At 40.5% G+C, this 19,218-nt stretch overlaps 1 protein-coding gene across 1 annotated transcript in view; it reads right to left on the reverse strand.

The window, feature by feature from the left end:
- APOO (apolipoprotein O) overlaps positions 1–19,218 on the reverse strand; it is a 57,393-nt gene that overhangs the window by 14,334 nt on the left and 23,841 nt on the right. The window contains exons 4-7 of the mRNA XM_065900841.1: positions 15,561–15,615; positions 12,410–12,505; positions 4,625–4,716; positions 1,124–1,204 (exon numbers count right to left, since the gene is read on the reverse strand). Coding sequence (XP_065756913.1) covers positions 1,124–1,204; positions 4,625–4,716; positions 12,410–12,505; positions 15,561–15,615 — 324 coding nt within the window. The remainder of the gene's footprint in view (positions 1–1,123; positions 1,205–4,624; positions 4,717–12,409; positions 12,506–15,560; positions 15,616–19,218) is intronic.

A 19,218-nucleotide genomic window follows, 5' to 3' on the forward strand; every position in this document is an offset into this window, starting at 1 on the left:
GAGCTAGTTTAAACAGGCTCAACAGAGACTAATTCATTTACAAATCACCAGTACAATAATTAGTCTTAAGATTTCACTGGAAGATTATTTATGTAACTAATGAGGAGGGCTTACAATTTATTCTGTTAATGTTACTTCCAAATTCCAGTTTGAAATCCTGGGTTTTGAGATAGGTATGTATGTATTTATCTATTTATCTATCTATTTATTTATGGGCCATGCCGCATAGCATGTGAGATCTTAGTTCCCCGACCAGGGATCGAACCCATGCCCCCTGCAGTGGAAGCTCGGAGCCTAACCACTGGACCACCAGGGAATTCCCTAGGTATTTATATTTTTTAAAAGGGTATTCTGATTTGAGATGACAGGAGTCAAAAGTATTCTATGATACAGAAGGTATGTTAATAATAAGAACCCTAATTCTTCCTTATCGAGCTGTGCCTCTGAGTGCTTGGAGGAGGCATGATGCCTTGTTCTATATTCTCTAATCCTTATCAGAGGAAAGAGAGAATGTCCCAGCAAACATGGGCAACATTTAATCAGCTAAGTGGCTGTGAGAAGAGACAAAAAAATGACCTGTCCTTATAATTCCACAACCTTTTCCCCTCTGCTGTTTGCCCACCAGTCAGCACAATGGCCTGTAACTGGTGGCTGGTCCCGTATATGCCCTTAACTGGGCCCATAGGCTAGGGGATGAACAGTTACAGTACTGATAAAGCGAAGAACAAAGCCTATGGTGAATGAAATATCAAGAGGAGTCTCGGTTATTTGTCTTTTGCTGGGAGCACAGCATGTTCCCTTTGAATCTAGTTTTGATAAAACTTTCAGATAATATGCAACACTTGGAGCAAACTGTAAATACAATACAGTGGAAATTATGGTCGAAGACTGGGGTGGAATGTATTTTATGGCCCCCACTTATTCAGCCCTGCTGAAAATAATCAAATGCACAGAGGTTCTATTGCTCCTCCAATAAAGGCCACCAGAGAATCTGAGCTAGAAGCATAAGGAAATACAAACAGAAAAAGCAAGAGCAAGCAACAGGGCATCAAGAATTTTATAAAACCCGAGAGAAACCACATATTTAAACCAAAAGGAAGATAATGAAAAAGATCTTTCTCACCTTTTGAATGTTCTCCTTCCACAAATCTTCTACGACTATGTATCCACGTAAACCCCAGTCATATAATTTCTCCCCACTGACCTTGAAACAAAATATAAAAGATCCATTGCTATTCCATACATGAAGTAGTAAGGAAGAGAATTTTGTTTTCTTTTGCCCTGTTTCCAAAAGAACTGTATTTAAGCATACGACAAACACAGGAATCTTGGAACATACACATTAAAACTGTGCAATGTAAGCAAATAAAAGTAAGAATGATAGCATAAAAAGGAAAAATAGCTTCCCAGTGTATAGTTACTGTTTACAATAATTTGCCATAAATTATAGGTGTATATTTCAAACTTTCACAATTTCAAGGGAAAAAAATGTAGATCATTGCTGATATGGGAAATGCCTGAAGATCAGACAAGAAGGAAGGCTTCTACCTATCACATCTAGCACGTAACAGCCAAACAAGTCTGAAAATCAAGCTTAAAATCAATCATTCATTTTTGGGGCTAGGTAAAAAAAATAGGTGAGCCCAGTAAAGATACTCTCAGTCTTCCCAGATCCCTCAAAACATAAAGTCTTTGAGTTTCTACAGCGATTTTGCCTCCTGTTTTAAAATCCTTTCTACAACATCCTGAGAAGTAGGCCCCAGGGTCAGAGAATATTTTGGGGTCAGTGAGCTCACTACCTTAAAATGCACTTGTCCAACTTTGGCCTGTTGGCTTTAATTGTTGGAAACTTTTTTTTTAAGTATTGAGCTTTCTTAAAAAAAAATGCTTCCAATAATCTGCATTTGTTCGTCCTACTTATGACCATATTGATTATTCTTCTAAATGACAGTACTTCAATTTTCTGAAAGCAGTTATTATTCTCTTCCTAATTTTTATAATAATTTGTCTGTGTATAGCATTTTACTTTACAAAGCACATTCACATGATTTATCTCTATTCTATATAACAACCCTATGTGGTAAGTAGGCAAAGACTGTAAGGAAATATTCAGAGGCCGAGTGACTCGTCCAAGATCACAGTGCTAGTAAATCCAGGGGTTGCTGCAACATGCTGGTTTCTTAGAAGTTATATTCTTCCAGTTGCTCCAACTGTTCTTAGGATATGATATGATTCTCACACCCACTGGTAGACATATCAAGCATTTATCATGAGTATGGCACTGTTTTCAGTGCTTTAAATTTGAGAGAAAAATAATATTTGCCATCACTTTAAGGGTTTTCTTACAGTACTTTTCTCCAAACACTACTGAACAGAAAACAGAATATACGTGATTAAGTGGCTTGTCCAAGGTCATGGCATTCATTAAAAAAAAAAAAAAGAAAAAAAAAGAAGAGGAAGTAGAAAAGAAACTGTGAAATAGGAACTAAATGACGCTAAAACGGTATCAGAAATTCTCTTTCAGTCACTGATGTTTTGTTTTATTGTGGCAAATACACATAATATAACATTTACCATTTTAACCACTTTTAGGTGTACAATTCAGTGGCATTAACTACATTCACAATGCTATGCAGCCATCACCACCATCCATTTTCAAAACGTTTTCATCATCCCAAACAGATCACTAATGTTTTATATCTAGTGAAACTAGTTAATTGCTTTGCTCTGGCTTACCCTAGGTACAAAATAAAAGACAAAACTCCTTCCCACTGACTTTAAAAATAAATTAGAATACAACTCATATTTGCATGCTACTATCTTGGTTTTGAATATAAAAAATCTTTTGCAACATATGCTGTGGCATATAAGATAAAAAAAGGCCTCTACTCAGAGGGCAGCCACATATGCTTCTCAACCAGCAGCCAATTTACTATTTAAACCATAACAGACTGAGATGATGTTTGACTATTTTTATGATCTAGGGCAGGCAGACACGATTCACTGTTCCAGAGCTGGGGCTGAAGCAGGCAGAGGATCAGTAACTGTCTGCCTCCAGGACTGCTGTAAGCAATGACAAGGCCATGCTATGAAGATCTGAATGGTATTTGCCACCAAAGGCAACAATTTCCTGCAGCTGGAGCCACTGGGCTCCCACCTGCAACTGCAGCACCGTCTAGGAATGTAGACTCGATACTGTCACAAGGACTGCAGGGGGCACAGTTTCAGGTCTTTTTGGCTCAGAGCCCTCAGGGCTGAAATCTGGTGATGGCACTGCTATTCCTCCTAGGACCAAGTGTCAGTGTGAGATGGCAATTCTGGCAAATGAGTCCTTGTCTCCGTAAGTTGTCTAGGACCTCAAAACTTCGAGTCTGCCTTGCTCTTGCCAGTTTTCCAAGGGACTCTACATGTAGAGTCGCACTAAGTCCACACACCACTGCCCTGAGAGAGTCTAGTCTTTATCAGTGGTTCTCAAATATTATGGGCTTGCTAAAAATCCCCCGGAGGGCTTGCTAAACCACATATTGCTGGCCCTAACCCTCAGAGTGTCTGAGTCAGTAGGTCTGGGTTGGGGCCTGAAAATTTGCATTTCTAACAAGTTCCCAGGTGATCCTGATGCTGCTGGTCCAGGGACTACACTCTGAGAACTGCTGGTCCAGCTGTTATGGACTGAATTGTATCCCCCAAAATTCATATACTGAAGCCCTAACCCACAGTGTTAATACAGTAGACTGTATTTGGAGATAGGGCCTTTAGAGAGGTAATTAAGGTCAAGTTCATCATAAGGGTAGAGCTCTAATCTAACTAGTGTCATTATAAGACAAGGATGATACACCAGGGGAGTGCACGCACAATGACAAGGCCATGTGAGGACACAGGGAGAAGGTGGCCATCTGCAAGTCACGGAGAGAGGCCTCAGGAGAAACCAACCTTGCTGATACCTTGATCTTGGACTTCCAGCCTCCAGAACTGTGAGAAAATAAATTTCTGTTATTTAAGCCTCACAGTCTGTGGTATTTTGTTACGACACCTCAAGCTGACTAAGGCATCAGCTTCACCCGTGTTCTTGCCACTGTGTTCTACTTGCCAGGATGCCATCAAACTGAGGCCTGAAGGGTAGGAAAGGAGCAGCCAACTGACAGCCCTGAGAAAGGCGTTCCCAGCAGAAGGGACTGCACTCCCTGTAGTCCCCAGCAAGGAAAGCGAGGCTAGCACCATGATGAGGGAGAAGGCACAGAGGGCCAGAGCACAGGCCCGTGCCTGCAACTCCAAGGAGGGCAGGTTGTGACCAGATAAGTCCAAACTGAGAATGACCTGTAACTAGCAGCTTTGGAATTTGAGTCTCTAGATTTCCATGTAATTATGAAAAAAAAAAGGCATAGCAAATTTTCTTTGATTAATATTCAAATTAGCATGCATTCTCTGAATACTGACATTGGAAGGAGGGCCAGAACTGAGGTACATAGTGCAGAAAAACATTTAAATTTGTTGTAGTTCATTTATATGTGCAAACAAATTTTAGTCTGGTGTTAGAAAGGCTGCAAAATAAAATTAAATTAAGCAGTAAACCCATACATACATAAGCAATAACAAAGGACATGCAAGCTTACTGAATCTAACTTACCTGGACAAATACAATGGCTTGTTGTGGATAATAAAGAGAGGCAGCTAATCCCATGAAAACAGGTGGATACACCAGCTTCTTTATTTTTGAACCTATTAAAAAAAAGGTTATGGACACCATCAGAGTATTCATTATCTTTACCATTACAGTTTGTGTCATATATCTAACACTGACTAAGACTTCTTTGGTCTTAGACTGACAGAGAATGTGCCTAATACATGAACCAAAAAGGACCACCACATTTTCATAGCTTTAGGAAGATAGAATTCGCACAACTCACCCACTTAAATTGTACCATTCAATGGCTTTTACTGTATTCACAGAGGTACAAGGCCATCACCACAATCAATTTTAGAAGTCATCGCCCAAAAAGAATCCCCACATCCGTGAGTAGTCACTCCCCAATTCCTCCATGACCTCCAGCCCTGGGAAACCATTAATCTACTTTCTAGCTCTATGGATTTGCCTACTCTGGACATTTCGTATAAATGGAATTACATAATACATAGTCTTTTGCACCTGGCTTTTTTCATCAATACAATGTTTTCAAGAGAACCACCATTTCTAAGGAAACAGAAAAAAAGATTGTTTTAAAAAGAAAACCACACGTTATTTTGGTTTCTAAGGTTTACATTCTTTCATAGTAAACTGGCTTCCTATTTAAATACTGAATGCAAGCATTCCTCTCCTCTCCTTTCCAATACCCCATAAAAATAACAGTCAAAGAATAAAACACAGATAATAAACCCACAACGAAGAGAAAATGTATGGAGGGGCTATTGGCTATTAAGAAGGGTCAACCAAGGTTCAGAAAACGGAGAGTGGATGGGAGCAAAAGGACAGACAGCCTTTAAATCCTGAGGAGGGGCCACAGCAGAGGAGGGAGCAGAATGTCCCTGGCAGCCCAGAGATGTCAGGTACCATGCAGGCTGGAGAGGGCAAACAGGGATCAAAATAGGGGGAGAAATACAAGTCCTGTGCGTGGACCAGGTGAGCCTCTCCTTCCTCCATGCCATGCCTGTGCAAAACTGCCTGTGGCCATGCCATCTCGCCAGACAAAATCTTAAAAGGGGGCAGGGTATCGCTAAAGAAATGCCATGGATTTGCTGCTGAGAACCGAGACAGCTGGTGTGAGTGCATGTGCGTGTTAGTGCTGTAGAGTCCAGCCTTCCTCAGGTGGGCACTGTCACCCCGCCACCTAAGGGCAGTCCCCTTTTGGCTCACCCTGAGGGAGAACCTGCTTGCCAGCAAGCCCCATCTACACGCAAAATGTTCTTATTAGAGTTTCAATTGCCTTGTTCTTTCTTGTTTTGTTTTTTGCCTTGCTCTTAAACATGACTGTACAACTGAGGAAAGCTGAGGAAAGCCTGCAACATACAAGAGAAGATCAAGACAAGCAAGAAGGAAAAATGACCCTAAAGGAAAGAGAAGAACTTAAAAACAAAACTAAACCTGTTATTAAGTATCATCAATAAATTCAAGAAGCTACTGCATTAAAAGAAAAATGAGTTCTGTGAAAAGAGAGCAGAAAAGAGCTCTTGGAAATGACCAAAGTAAACTAATGCAAAAAGAATAAAATAGTCAAGAAAATACAAGAGACACATGGGGTCAGTTTAAATAGCTCAATCACAAATGAATTCGAGTTCAGGAAAGAAAAAGAATGAGAGGAAATTTTCAAATAAATACAAGATATATATTTGCCTACAGCTGAGGGCTGCAAGCCACCAAAATGCCCAACCAAAGAATGAAAACATCTATATGTAGTCACAGCACCATGCAAGTTTAGAACATTGAAGACTAAGAGAAGATCCTCAAAGCTTCCAGAAAAAAAGAAAAAAATGAATCACTTCATAAGGAACAATCACGCAGACTGGTTGCTGACTCTCACACCTGCAACGCTGGGTGCTAGAAGATGCAGCCAGAAAAGTTTTGATGGAGAACAAATTCTACAACCAACAAAATGATCACTAGGTATGAGTCCTTTCAGACTTGCAAAAACTTGGAAAGTTTACCTCCAACATAGGCTTTTTTGAAAGTGACTTAAGCATGTAGTTCAACAACATGGCAGCAAATCTAGGAGAAGACAACACGGACCCCAGGCAAAGGGGGTCAAACCCAAGAGAGCGTGGAGCCATGGCCCAAGACAACAGCTGTGTTGACTGAGTCTCATTCTAGACTGTGAGAATACGTAGAGCCCTGGGAAAGGGGAAATGAACAGACAGAAGGATGGAGAGCTGGGAGAAATGAGAATGAGATTAAGAAAACTGGTAGAGGGTAAAACTGGAGAATACACTAGAAATGGACTTGACACAAAAAACAGTCTCCACTCAGAGGCACGGGGTTTTTGAGATGGGACGCATATAGATGCTAGTGCAATGTATGTTACTCACATTTACAAAGAAGAATGTAAGTGCTGTTTATCGGTCTTAAACTTTAAACAGACAAATCCCCCAAAATGGAACTGGGGTTACAGAAGAGAATACAAATACTATCAATCTAGACTCTTAATATTATGTTCCTCTCCCTGTCCTATTGCCTTGACTGAAAGGCTATAATTACTCCAGAAGAGAAAAGCCTTTTACACCCCTGGAAGCCCACCTGTACACTTGAAGCTTTAAGCACCTGGTCAGCTCATGAAGGTGAGAACCAGGTGGAGGACAGCAAACCCTCCAACCAGCCATTTTTCACTCCTCTAGGGAAAGCTGATAGGCAGCAGCTCTTGAGCTTCTAGCTCCTAGTGGTTCACACAATGAGCTGGGGGCCCCAGAACTTCTGGAAGAAAGTGCAATCCCCTGTCTCCCTGCCTATCTCCACACCCACACCTCCCAAGAAGCCAGTGGTCTAAACTGTAACTGTCAGCATTGCCAGAGGGGAACCACTGGCTGCCAGTGCTGCAGGGAGCCACCAGCAGGCAAAATGATGGGCAATGACCACCTGCCACCCTTGGGTGTCCTGGTTGGGCCCACCTCCTCTGAATGATCATCCACTCATCTCTCTTCCAGAGAAGTACCTCTTGTCCTCACCACAGTCCTGGCCACCCTCACCACCATTATCTGCTGAATGCTCAAGAAACCTATCCATATGATCCAGCAATCCCTCTTCTGGGTATATACCCAAAGGAAATGAAATCAGTATCTTGAAGTATCCCATGTTCATTGCAGCATTATTCACAATAGCCAAGACATGAAACCAAACTAAGTGTCTTTCAATGGAAGAATGGATAAAGAAATTGTGGTATATATTTACCATGGAATATTATCCAGCCTTTAAAAGGAAGGACATTGTACCATGTGCAAAAATATGGATGAACCTGGAGGACATTATGCTAAGTGAAATAAGCCAGACAGAGAAAGAAAAAACAGTGCAAGATCTCACTGATATGTAGAATCTAAAAAAGTCAAATACATAGAAGCAGAGAGTAGAAGGGTGGTTATCAGGAGTGGGGAGGTGGGAGAAATGGGGAGGTGCTGGTCAAAGGGTACAAAGGTGCAGCTATGTAGGATGAATAAGCCTAGAGATCGAATGTACGGCATGATGACTACAGTTAGTAATACTGAACCCTGGACATTTACTAAGAGAGGAGATTTCAAGTGCTCTCATCACAAAAAAGGTAACTATATGAGAAGATATATTAATTAGCTCGACTCTAGTAATAATTTCACTATGTATACGTGTATCAAAACATCATGTTGTACACCTTAAATACATATAATTTTTATTAAAAAATAAAATTAAAATAAATAAAATGTTAGACAAAAAAAAGAAGAAAAGAAACTCCACCAGGAGGGACCTTCTGAGCCCATCGTACTGCTGCCAGCATAGGGGACCAGGAGGGGCCTGAAAATCATTCTGACCGCCCATGAACATACCTACCCTCCCACTCCCCACTCATCTTGCTTAGGGACCCCCCACCCCAATGTTGTTTACCTCAAGTCCTTGTACCCCAGCACCCACGGGAAAAGATCTGTTGTTTGGTACGTGTGCATGAGTATGTGTGCATGTGTACTTTTCTGAAAAAGAATTAAGGTTTTAAATTATTTTAATACAACCAAGCCCTCTCAGGAAAAGGAAGAAGAGAGAGGAACAAGCAAGAAAACAAAAGCAAAGGCAAAGGACCCGCAGTAGTGGTGTCCTTCTGCTGCTGTTCTCCCCAGGAGAGCATAGTCCCCAGTCGTCTGCAGGACAGTTACCACAGTGGATGTGCAGGAGATAAACACAGTTTAAAGAGCACACATGGCACAGGGAGCTCTCTTTAGGGCTGTAAAACTGCTCCACGTGCTCTACCCATGGAGAGGGAAGGAGGAAGCTAATCTCACTTGATTCCACGTTCCTGGCTCCCTAACACCCAGTCAAATTCCAACACCCTGGCCTTGGGATCTTCATAAATTCTAAACACTATCTAAATAACATAGGAATGCTTTCCTAGACAGCTTTACAGAAGGAAGGGAAAGAAGTTTGGGACAAAAAGCTGGTTCAACTATTGCCCAAGCTGATTAGTAACAACAAACTGCATTTAATTCTTATATATTCTGCACAAGACGGGAGGACACAAAAACTACAACAGGAGTTCATTCCACACACTGGGGGAGTGGCACCAGGGCAGCATTCTTCCAGATTCTAAAAGTGCGGTTAAGGCATGTATAGGAAGGGTTTTTTTGTTTGTTTGTTCTTTTGTGGTACGCGGGCCTCTCACTGCTGTGGCCTCTCCCGTTGCGGAGCACAGGCTCCGGACGCGCAGGCTCCGCAGCCATGGTTCACGGGCCCAGCCGCTCCACGGCATGTGGGATCCTCCCGGACCAGGGCACGAACCCATGTCCCCTGCATCGGCAGGCGGACTCTCAACCACTGCACCACCAGGGAAGCCCCTAATTTTAAGTATATTTTTAAAAAATATTTATTTATTTCACTGCATTAGGTCTTAGTTGCGGCACGCAGAATCCTTGTGGCATGCAGGCTCTTCGTTGCAGCGCATGGGCTTCTCTCTAGTTATGGCGCATGGGCTCTAGAGCACAGGGGCTCAGTAGTTGTGATGCACAGGCTCTCTAGTCGTGGTGCAAAGGCTCCAGAGTGTGCGGGCTCAGTAGTTGCGGCACGCAGGCTTAGTTGCCCTGTGGCATGTGGGATTCTAGTTCCCTGACCATGAATGGAACCTGTGTCCTCTGCACTGGAAGGTGGATTCTTAACCACTGGACCCCAGGGAAGTCCCTAATTTTAAGTATTTTTACAAGTTTTTATCATTACTGAATGAAGGTACAAGACATCAAGAAATTAATAAACTCTCCATTAAATCACTGTTACTAGGAATAATAACCTGATCTTTTATTTTAATATAAATTTATTTTATTTATTTTTGGCTGCATTGGGTCTTCAATGTTGTGCATGGGCTTTCTCTAGTTGCAGAGAGTGGGGCCACTATTCATTGTGGTGCGTGGACTTCTCATTGAGGTGGCTTCTCTTATTGTGGAGCATGGGCTCTAGGAACGTGGGCTGCAGTAGTTGTGGCACGTGGGCTTCAGTAGTTGTGGCTCGCAGGCTCTAGAGCGCAGGCTCAGTAGGTGTGGTGCACGGGCCCAGTCGCTCTGTGGCATGTGCAATCTTCCCAGGCCAGGGCTCAAATCCACATCCCCTGCATTGGCAGGTGGATTTTTAACCACTGCACCAACAGGGAAGCCCTAATAGCTTAATCTTAATAGTGAAACATTTACAGTTTCTCAGGTGTGACAGATCTTCATTAATGAAAGTTCACTCTTTCTGTATCAAAGAGCAACAGGAATTTGACCAAGTAAATGTGCCTATAAAGGATAACTAATTTCTTTTTCTTTTTTTATTCTAATTAATTTTTTTATTGGCGTATAGATTTACAACGCTGTGTTAGTTTCTGCTGTACAGCAAAGTGAGTCAGTTATACATATACATATATCCACTCTTTTCTATACTCTATTCCCATATAGGTCATCACAGAGTATTGAATAGAGTTCCCTGTGATATTCAGTAGGTTCTTATTAGAGAAAATGATCTTTTTTTTTTTTTTTTCCCGGTACACGGGCCTCTCACTGCTGTGGCCTCTCCCTTTGCGGAGCACAGGCTCTGGACACGCAGGCTCAGCGGCCATGGCTCACGGGCCCAACCGCTCCACGGTATGTGGGATCTTCCCGGACCGGGGCACGAACCCGTGTCCCTTGCATCGGCAGGCGGACTCTCAACCACTGTGCCACCAGGGAAGCCCCTGATCTTTTTTTTTTTTTAACATCTTTATTGGGGTATAATTGCTTTACAATGGTGTGTTAGTTTCTGCTTTATAACAAAGTGAATCAGTTATACATATACATATGTTCCCATATCTCTTCCATCTTGCATCTCCCTCCCTCCCACCCTCCCTATCCCACCCCTCTAGGTGGTCACAAACCACCAAGCTGATCTCCCTGTGCTATGCGACTGCTTCCCACTAGCTAGCTATTTTACGTTTGGTAGTGTATATATGTCCATGCCACTCTCTCACTTTGTCACAGCTTACCCTTCCCTCCCCCCATATCCTCAAGTCCATTCTCTAGTAGGTCTGTGTCTTTATTCCCATCTTGCCCTTAGATTCTTCACGATCTTTTTTCTTTCTTCTTAGATTCCATATATATGTGTTAGCGTACAGTATTTGTTTTTCTCTTTCTGACTTACTTCACTCTGTATGACAGACTCTAGGTCCATCCACCTCACTACAAATAACTCAATTTCGTTTCTTTTTATGGCTGAGTTAATATTCCATTGTATATATGTGCCACATCTTCTTTATCCATTCATCTGTCGATGGACACTTAGGTTGCTTCCATGTCCTGGCTATTGTAAATAGAGCTGCAGTGAATATTTTGGTACATGACTCTTTTTGAATTATGGTTTTCTCAGGGTATATGCCCAGTAGTGGGATTGCTGGGTTGTATGGTAGTTCTATTTTTAGTTTTTTAAGGAACCTCCATACTGTTCTCCATAGTGGCTGTATCAATTTACATTCCCACCAACAGAGCAAGAGGGTTCCCTTTTCTCCACACCCTCTCTAGCATTTATTGTTTGTAGATTTTTTGATGATGGCCATTCTGCCCAGTGTGAGGTGATACCTCATTGTAGTTTCGATTTGCATTTCTCTAATGATTAATGATGTTGAGCATTGTTTCATGTGTTTGTTGGCAATCTGTATATCTTCTTTGGAGAAATGTCTATTTAGGTCTTCTGCCCATTTTTGGATTGGGTTGTTTTTTTGATATGGAGCTGCATGAGCTGCTTGTAAATCTTGGAGATTAATCCTTTGTCAGTTGCTTCATTTGCAAATATTTTCTCCCATTCTGAGGGTTGTCTTTTCGTCTTGTTTATGGTTTCCTTTGCTGTGCAAAAGCTTTTAAGTTTCATTAGGTCCCAGTTGTTTATTTTTGTTTTTATTTCCATTTCTCTAGGAGGTGGGTCAAAAAGGATCTTGCTATGATTTATGTCATAGAGTGTTCTGCCTATGCTTTCCTCTAAGAGTTTGATAGGGTCTGGCCTTACATTTAGGTCTTTAATCCATTTTGAGTTTTCTTTTTGTAACCAAAAGTATATAATTTCTTTCATTTTATTTTTTTACAATTTCTATATATGTTTAAAATCAAATATACTGGAGAAAACAACCACATCAATTATACATCAAGAAGGCCATATTGAGGAACTAACTCATTATTCCAAAAACTGGTAAGTGAAAAGAATCAAATGTATATGTTATGTCTCCCTTATGAACTGTTTAAAAAAAAACTACAAAATTGTACCTACCTCTAGCCAAAAGGAGTCCAACAACTCCAGAAAAACCAATAACACCAAGTCTTGGAAAAAATCCAGGAGGTGCATTTTGGAGATATTCATAGCTGTCTATAATAGAATCAGACCAGGAAACAGTTTTATAAATTTCTCATTAAAAAACAAAACATGTACATCAACTATACTTCAGTTAAACATAAACATAAACAAAAAGAACAAAACAAAAAAGTCAAATATAAGTAGCGTATGTAGTAGCAAATGCTTTTCAAATAATGTATTCTTTGCTTTCTGTTAATATGCTTCTTTTCAACAAGTTCTTTTTATGTAAGAGATAAACATGATATACTAGTTACATCGCAAGTATCCAATTTTCAAACATTTTTTAGCCTGATGACATTCTGACAATAAAGTAATGTTAGATTACCTTCATATTCCTGAAGGCAACAGATCTGAATCAATTATTTATAAAGGCAGAAAGACAAATACAGGAATCCCTTGCTATCCAAACACAGAAACAGAATAAATTTGGATAAATCTTTGGATAGATCTGTCGCTATCTGAAGCTTTGCTGCTTGCTCTCTAAAATTCAGGAACCAAATACATTAGACTCAGGAAAAAAAATGTATCTTTTGCCATCTGAATTCATTATTTAAACTCAAGAATAACTCTGGATAATGAAGGAAATTTGTAGTGCAAGTATATGCAGGAAATAGTCACTGTTGATAGATAAAATAAATACAAATAAATGCAACATGTGAGTCTACTTGCCACGCCTGACCATGCATTATGACCTCATTCGCATGAGGCCGCCTCTCCTCTCCCCTGAGCCAATGCCACCAAATAAAAGCTAGCTTAAGTCCTACCTCCTCAGAAAAGCCTTTCCTATACTCATCAGCCCACACCTCTCTTTCTCCTCTAAAGTCCCACCATATTTATTTTCTCTACCGTCATTTGGTGCCTAATTGTACGGCCCTTGTTTTTAATTATTCAGGGTGTATTTTATGTCTCCTCAAAGAGAATATCTGCTCCTTAATGGTGGACTGCTTAGACTTCTATGTCATTTTCCCCCAGTGGTAAACAGTGGATGTTGACTCAACAGATACTTATTTGAAGCCCTGCTAGGAGTTAATGGATACTGAATGAATTAACAAAGGGATTTCAGCTAGGTCACGACTTGAAAAGCCTGCAGGTCTCTCAATCTCATCTTCAGCACTCCCGATCTGCTTCCAGTTCCCGGCACACGCAACACTAAGTCACCACTCCAAGTCTTGGTCATGCTGTGCCCTCTGTGTGGAATGCCTCCCAATTCCCACCCCCATGTTTTGGTGTGGCTAACTGTTCCTTCAAGACTCATCTCAGAACTCCTTCCCTGACTGCTCCCATCTCCCCAATCTCTGTTAAACTAGTCTCTTTCCTCTGTACCTTCAATGGTGGTCTACGACTGTCTCTGTATTTGTGCTAGTATTGAACACTTTATCATATGCACCTCAGTGGCTGTGACCACTGGGTCAATCAGCCTCTCTCTTCAATGCCTGCCATGATGGTGACTTAACAGACGTACATGGAACTGAATTAACTGGAATACTCAATAATTCACTCGTCTAGATAATACTAGGCATGTGCCAGTTATCCTTTTCTTGGCTTCTTTGGGAAATGTGGTGATCATTTTAAATACTACTGTAGGGCTTGTGTTCTTTGCACCAATTCCTGTCTGGCCTTTTACTTATTTTGCCTTTAACCTGGTTTTAACTTTTCATCCTCTTGTCTGGGTCATTTGAGGCAATTTTCTGCTTCCCTTTATTTTTGCCTACCAGCATGGTATTTTCAATTCTAGACAGGCACACAGAGCAGGTGATAGAAGGACACCCAGATGCCTTGGTGAGCTGAGCCAAAGTGGGAAAATCACAAAGAAATGGGAAAGAAGATATGCTGTAAGACTACACTAAATATGAAGCCCAGCTTCTAGCAACATGTCTTGGCTATGACTCCTGGGAAATGGACTGGTTGCCTTGGCAGACAACAATGCAACTCATAATGGAACGTTTCTTCTAAAGTCTTTGCAGTAACTATGAGTCCAGGAGAAGAAAAAAAAGACTCATATTGCAAATACTGCCTACTGCTGTGAATCAATGGGGAATGATAGGCGACAATGAAGAGACACCTCAGTCACACATATAGATAAAAGATCAGGAGTTCTTTAGCGTCCTCAGGTAAAAAATGAAGGTAGCAAAGTACCTAACTGCCAAGGTTGTTATGAGGATTGTACATAAATTAATACTTTCAAAGAACTTAGACTAGTTCCTGACACCTAATAAGCACTAAATAAATGTTAATAAAATTAAGATATTAACATACATGAATAATTTAAAGAAGTGGTAAGCTACTAATATGTCTGTCTTCAAATGAAGAATTTATTTATATAGTAGTCTCAGGGGTATCAGTGTATCAATACTACGATAATCTTCACTAAGAAATAAATTGTACTCATGCTTATTTTATTGTCATGGAAACACTTGTAAAAACAAGAGGATGACTGGCTGAGATGTCCAATAAAGGGAATGAAATATGATCAATGTCTATTAATTTATTAGTTCCTGATATTAGAACATAGACTGTGAAACCAGTTTATGAGTGTATGTGTTAAGTGAATGTGAAAAACAATCAAAGGCGATAAAGAACAAATGAAAACATGTAAGAACACTATGAATTATGCAATAAAGCCTTTCCTAGGCACACCAGCCCAGTTTCTTCCTGCCTCTAAACTTCTGTAACATGTATTAATAGCTGTGCCAATGAGCTATCCTGATTCTGAAAACCTATAGATGAGTTAGGACATTGCACCTGGAGATAGATTTAAAGAAAGAAAATCCAGTGTATCTGCATCTGCTAGGCCAACAATCCTAATGATCTTGAAGAGACTTACCTGAGTGTTTGGGGACATTAGTTCTCTGAAATCTGATGAAAAAAATAGATTCTCTTTCCAGAAAAATCCAAATAGCTCTAAAATTCTACATACAATTTTAAGGAATTCACAGATCTCCTGGAGCCCATCCATGGCCTCTCAGTTAAAGAATCCAATGTCAAAAAACAAAAAAAAACAAAAAAAAACAAAAAAAAGAATCCAATGTCAAACAAACTGATTATGTCTAATTAAAAATCGACTTACCTAACCCCCACTGAACCAAACTTTGCATCTTGGGCTTAGTTTGGGAGTACATTTCCTAAAAAGATGAGAAAAAAAAGAATTAATAGGATTTGCTGATTAGAAAGTAGCAATAAATATATTTGTCTTTACTGAATAAATTATCATGTTATTAGCATTTTCTGAACAAAGGGATATACTCTCTACCTGGGTTTTTTGTGTTGTTTTTCCTTTTCTAATTTCCCCTTCACCACAAATTGCTCAGCAGAATGGCTTATTATTGCCACAGGAAGCAAACATTTCAAGTAGAGTGGTTTCAACAACCCAGCCTTTTCCTTCTTCTATTGAAATTGAAGAGGATGAAAAAAGTCAATCCCCTTGATAATTAAAGTGGATATTCTTTCCCTGTGAGATTAAATCATTCATATTAAGTCTATTTCCTGATTTACCATGATTTTAGAGCCTATATCTGAAAACTGCCCATTTGAAGCAGGAATGACCAGCTTTAATGGGACAAAGGAGTCTATATCCAGGTTTGGAGAAACATTTACCCCAACTGAGCAAATGAAGTATTAACATTCTCTTAACCACAACAGTAAAAAGGCTTTGTACATGAACATCAGATGATCCTAAAGAAAGCAAGGGACTACTTCAAAAAGTGTACAGTAAAGATGGGAAAAGAGATATGTGGGTACCAGAAGATATCAGAACCTGTTGCCACATGGAAAAGGATTTGTTTATTTTAATTCAGTTCAAGTCAGAGGAAGTTATCCTAATACTGTTAAATGGCCTTAAATAATAAGTGCTGAATTTGGGGGAGGACATAAAGAACATTAAAAAAACCTGAGTACTGCTTCATTAAAATCCATTATTAGTTTTTTTCTGCACATGAAAAGAGAAAAACTACAGATCAATGTCTAGACTGACTGCCCCCTTCTTTTGCTAGCATAATCTGTTTACTATGAAGAAAAATTAAATCAGCTCTTGAAGAAAGGGACTAGAACTTGTAGGCCTGAAAATGGAGCCAGGAATGAGAAAAATTTTTATTCATGAAGACTTCAATCTATAGGAAAATAAAACCAGTGTAATCACACAAAAAAGCTTTTTTTACATATAACTAGTACAAATAAACATGTTGATAACTATTCTGAGGGGTTTTGTTGCACTAAGCATCATGCACAGATGAAAATATAAAAACCAAAAAGCAACCTTGGGTTGAAAGGTAGAGACAAAGTACTTTTATAACTACAAAAAAAAAAAGAGCAAGAGAGAAGTAACAGTAGTCATGCCTACATGATACAGAAATATTTGCAAATGTGCTGACCTTATCTTAACCACCGGCAGATGGTTTAAAAATCTTCTAGTCCATTCTCTACGTCTGCAGCTTTATTCCTGTCCTGCCCCTAGGTTCTTCAGAACCCTTTTTTTTTTATATTCCATATATATGTGTTAGCATACAGTATTTGTTTTTCTCTTTCTGACTTACTTCACTCTGTATGACAGACTCTAGATCCATCCACTACAAATAACTCAATTTCATTTCTTTTTATGGCTGAGTAATATTCCATTGTATATATGTGCCACACCTTCTTTATCCATTCATCTGTTGATGGACACTATGTCCTGGCTATTGTAAATAGAGCTGCAATGAACATTGTGGTACATGACTCTTCTTGAATTATGGTTTTCTCAGGGTATATGGCCAGGAGTGGGACTGCTGGGATGTATGGTAGTTCTATTTTCAGTTTGGGGTTTTTTTGTTGTTTTTTTTTTGCGGTACACAGGCCTCTCACTGTTGTGGCCTCTCCCGTTGTGGTGCACAGGCTCCGGATGCGCAGGCCCAGCGGCCATGGCTCACGGGCCCAGCTGCTCCACGGCATGTAGGATCTTCCTGGACCAGGGCACGAACCTGTGTCCCCTGCATCAGCAGGCGGACTCCCAACCACTGCGCCACCAGGGAAGCCCCTATTTTCAGTTTTTTAAGGAACCTCCATACTGTTCTCCATAGTGGCTTGAGGACACGGGGAGGGGGAAGGGTAAGCTGGGACAAAATGAGAGAGTGGCAATGGACATATATATACTACCAAATGTAAAATAGGTAGCTAGTGGGAAGCAGCTGCATAGCACAGGGAGATCAGCTCGGTGCTTTGTGACCACATAGAGGGGTGGGATAGGGAGGGTGGGAAGGAGACACAAGATGGAGGAGATATGGGGATATATGTATATGTATAGCTGATTCACTTTGTTATAAAGCAGAAACTAACACACAATTGTAAAGCAAGTATACTCCAATAAAGATGTTAAAATTTAAAAATCTTCTAGAACAAGAGAATAAAGTTTAAGTGTGTTACAACACATTATGTATAAAGTCTTTAGGTATTTCATAACTCAATAATATGGTTACGGTACTTTAGTATAATGGCCTAATTTATGCTATTTTCTTTCTAAATTGGTGAAAAAAAGTTCAGCATTGGCACAGACAGCGGAAATTAAAAATTCTAAAACAAGTTCTGGATGAAAATTGAGTTTATCATCTCAAGCAAAGTAAATCTAGACCACGTCACACACATCTACATTCTTTTACTTTGTCATCAGTTTTCAAAATCAAGATCAAGTGTGGCAAATATACATATCAAAGCCCACGAAAACATTCTGTAGACTGTAAATTTTGGTTTCCAATGTTAAAAATTGCACACATGCTTTCATGAACATAATGACAAATGCCTGATTTAAAACCTGAGCAGTAAAAGTCAATCTGTATATGCAGATCTTTGGTCACTAAGGGAAACAGTTAAGTACTCAAGTATGTAATTCCACCCTCTTGTAGTTATCTACCCTCCTATTATAGCATTCAAAATCCTCTGTACCCATTCCTGTTTAAAGTGGTACTGGGATTTCCCTGGTGGCACACTTGTTAAGAATCTGCCTGCCAATGCAGGGGACACGGGTTTGAGCCTTGGTCCAGGAGGATCCCACATGCTGCAGGGCAACTAAGGCCGTATGCCGCAACTACTGAGCCTGCGGTCTAGAGCCCGTGAGCCACAACTATTGAGCCCGTGTGCTACAACTACGGAAGCCCGTGCGCCTAGAGCCCGTGCTCCGCAACAAGAGAAGCCACCTCAATGAGAAGCCTGTGCACCACAACAAAGAGTAGCCCCGGCTCGCTGCAACTAGAGAAAGCCAGCATGCAGCAACAAAGACCCAACACAGCCAATAATAAATAAATAATTAATTTAAAAATAAAATAAAATAAAGTGGTACTGACTTGTAGAATCTCTGTGGGGAGAGAAACTTCCTAATTTTGATATAAATGTTTACATAGTTCCAGCCCCATATCCTCCCCTGGTGGACAATAATGTTTTCATAGCCACAACCAACAAGATAGGCACCATGGGGGAATTCCCTGGCGGTCCAGTAGTTAGGACTCGGCGCTTTCACTGCCGTGGCCCATGTTCAAGTCCTGGTCGGGGAACTAAGATCCCACAAGCCAAACGGCCTGCCCCAAAAAAAGAGATAGGTACCATGGGCCTCTGCTCTCTAGTCAACATGACACAGGCTGCCCAGTGGGAGGGAAACTCTCTCTGCAGCTATGGCGACAGCTACCACCAGGAAGCTAGGGCTCTCTGCTCCCCTCCAGAGATGGCACTGACGAACATTTTTAAGTCAGGCACTCTTAAGTTGG

This window comes from Phocoena phocoena, chromosome X (genome assembly GCF_963924675.1).
Source record: "Phocoena phocoena chromosome X, mPhoPho1.1, whole genome shotgun sequence".
NCBI classification, from domain to species: domain Eukaryota; kingdom Metazoa; phylum Chordata; class Mammalia; order Artiodactyla; family Phocoenidae; genus Phocoena; species Phocoena phocoena.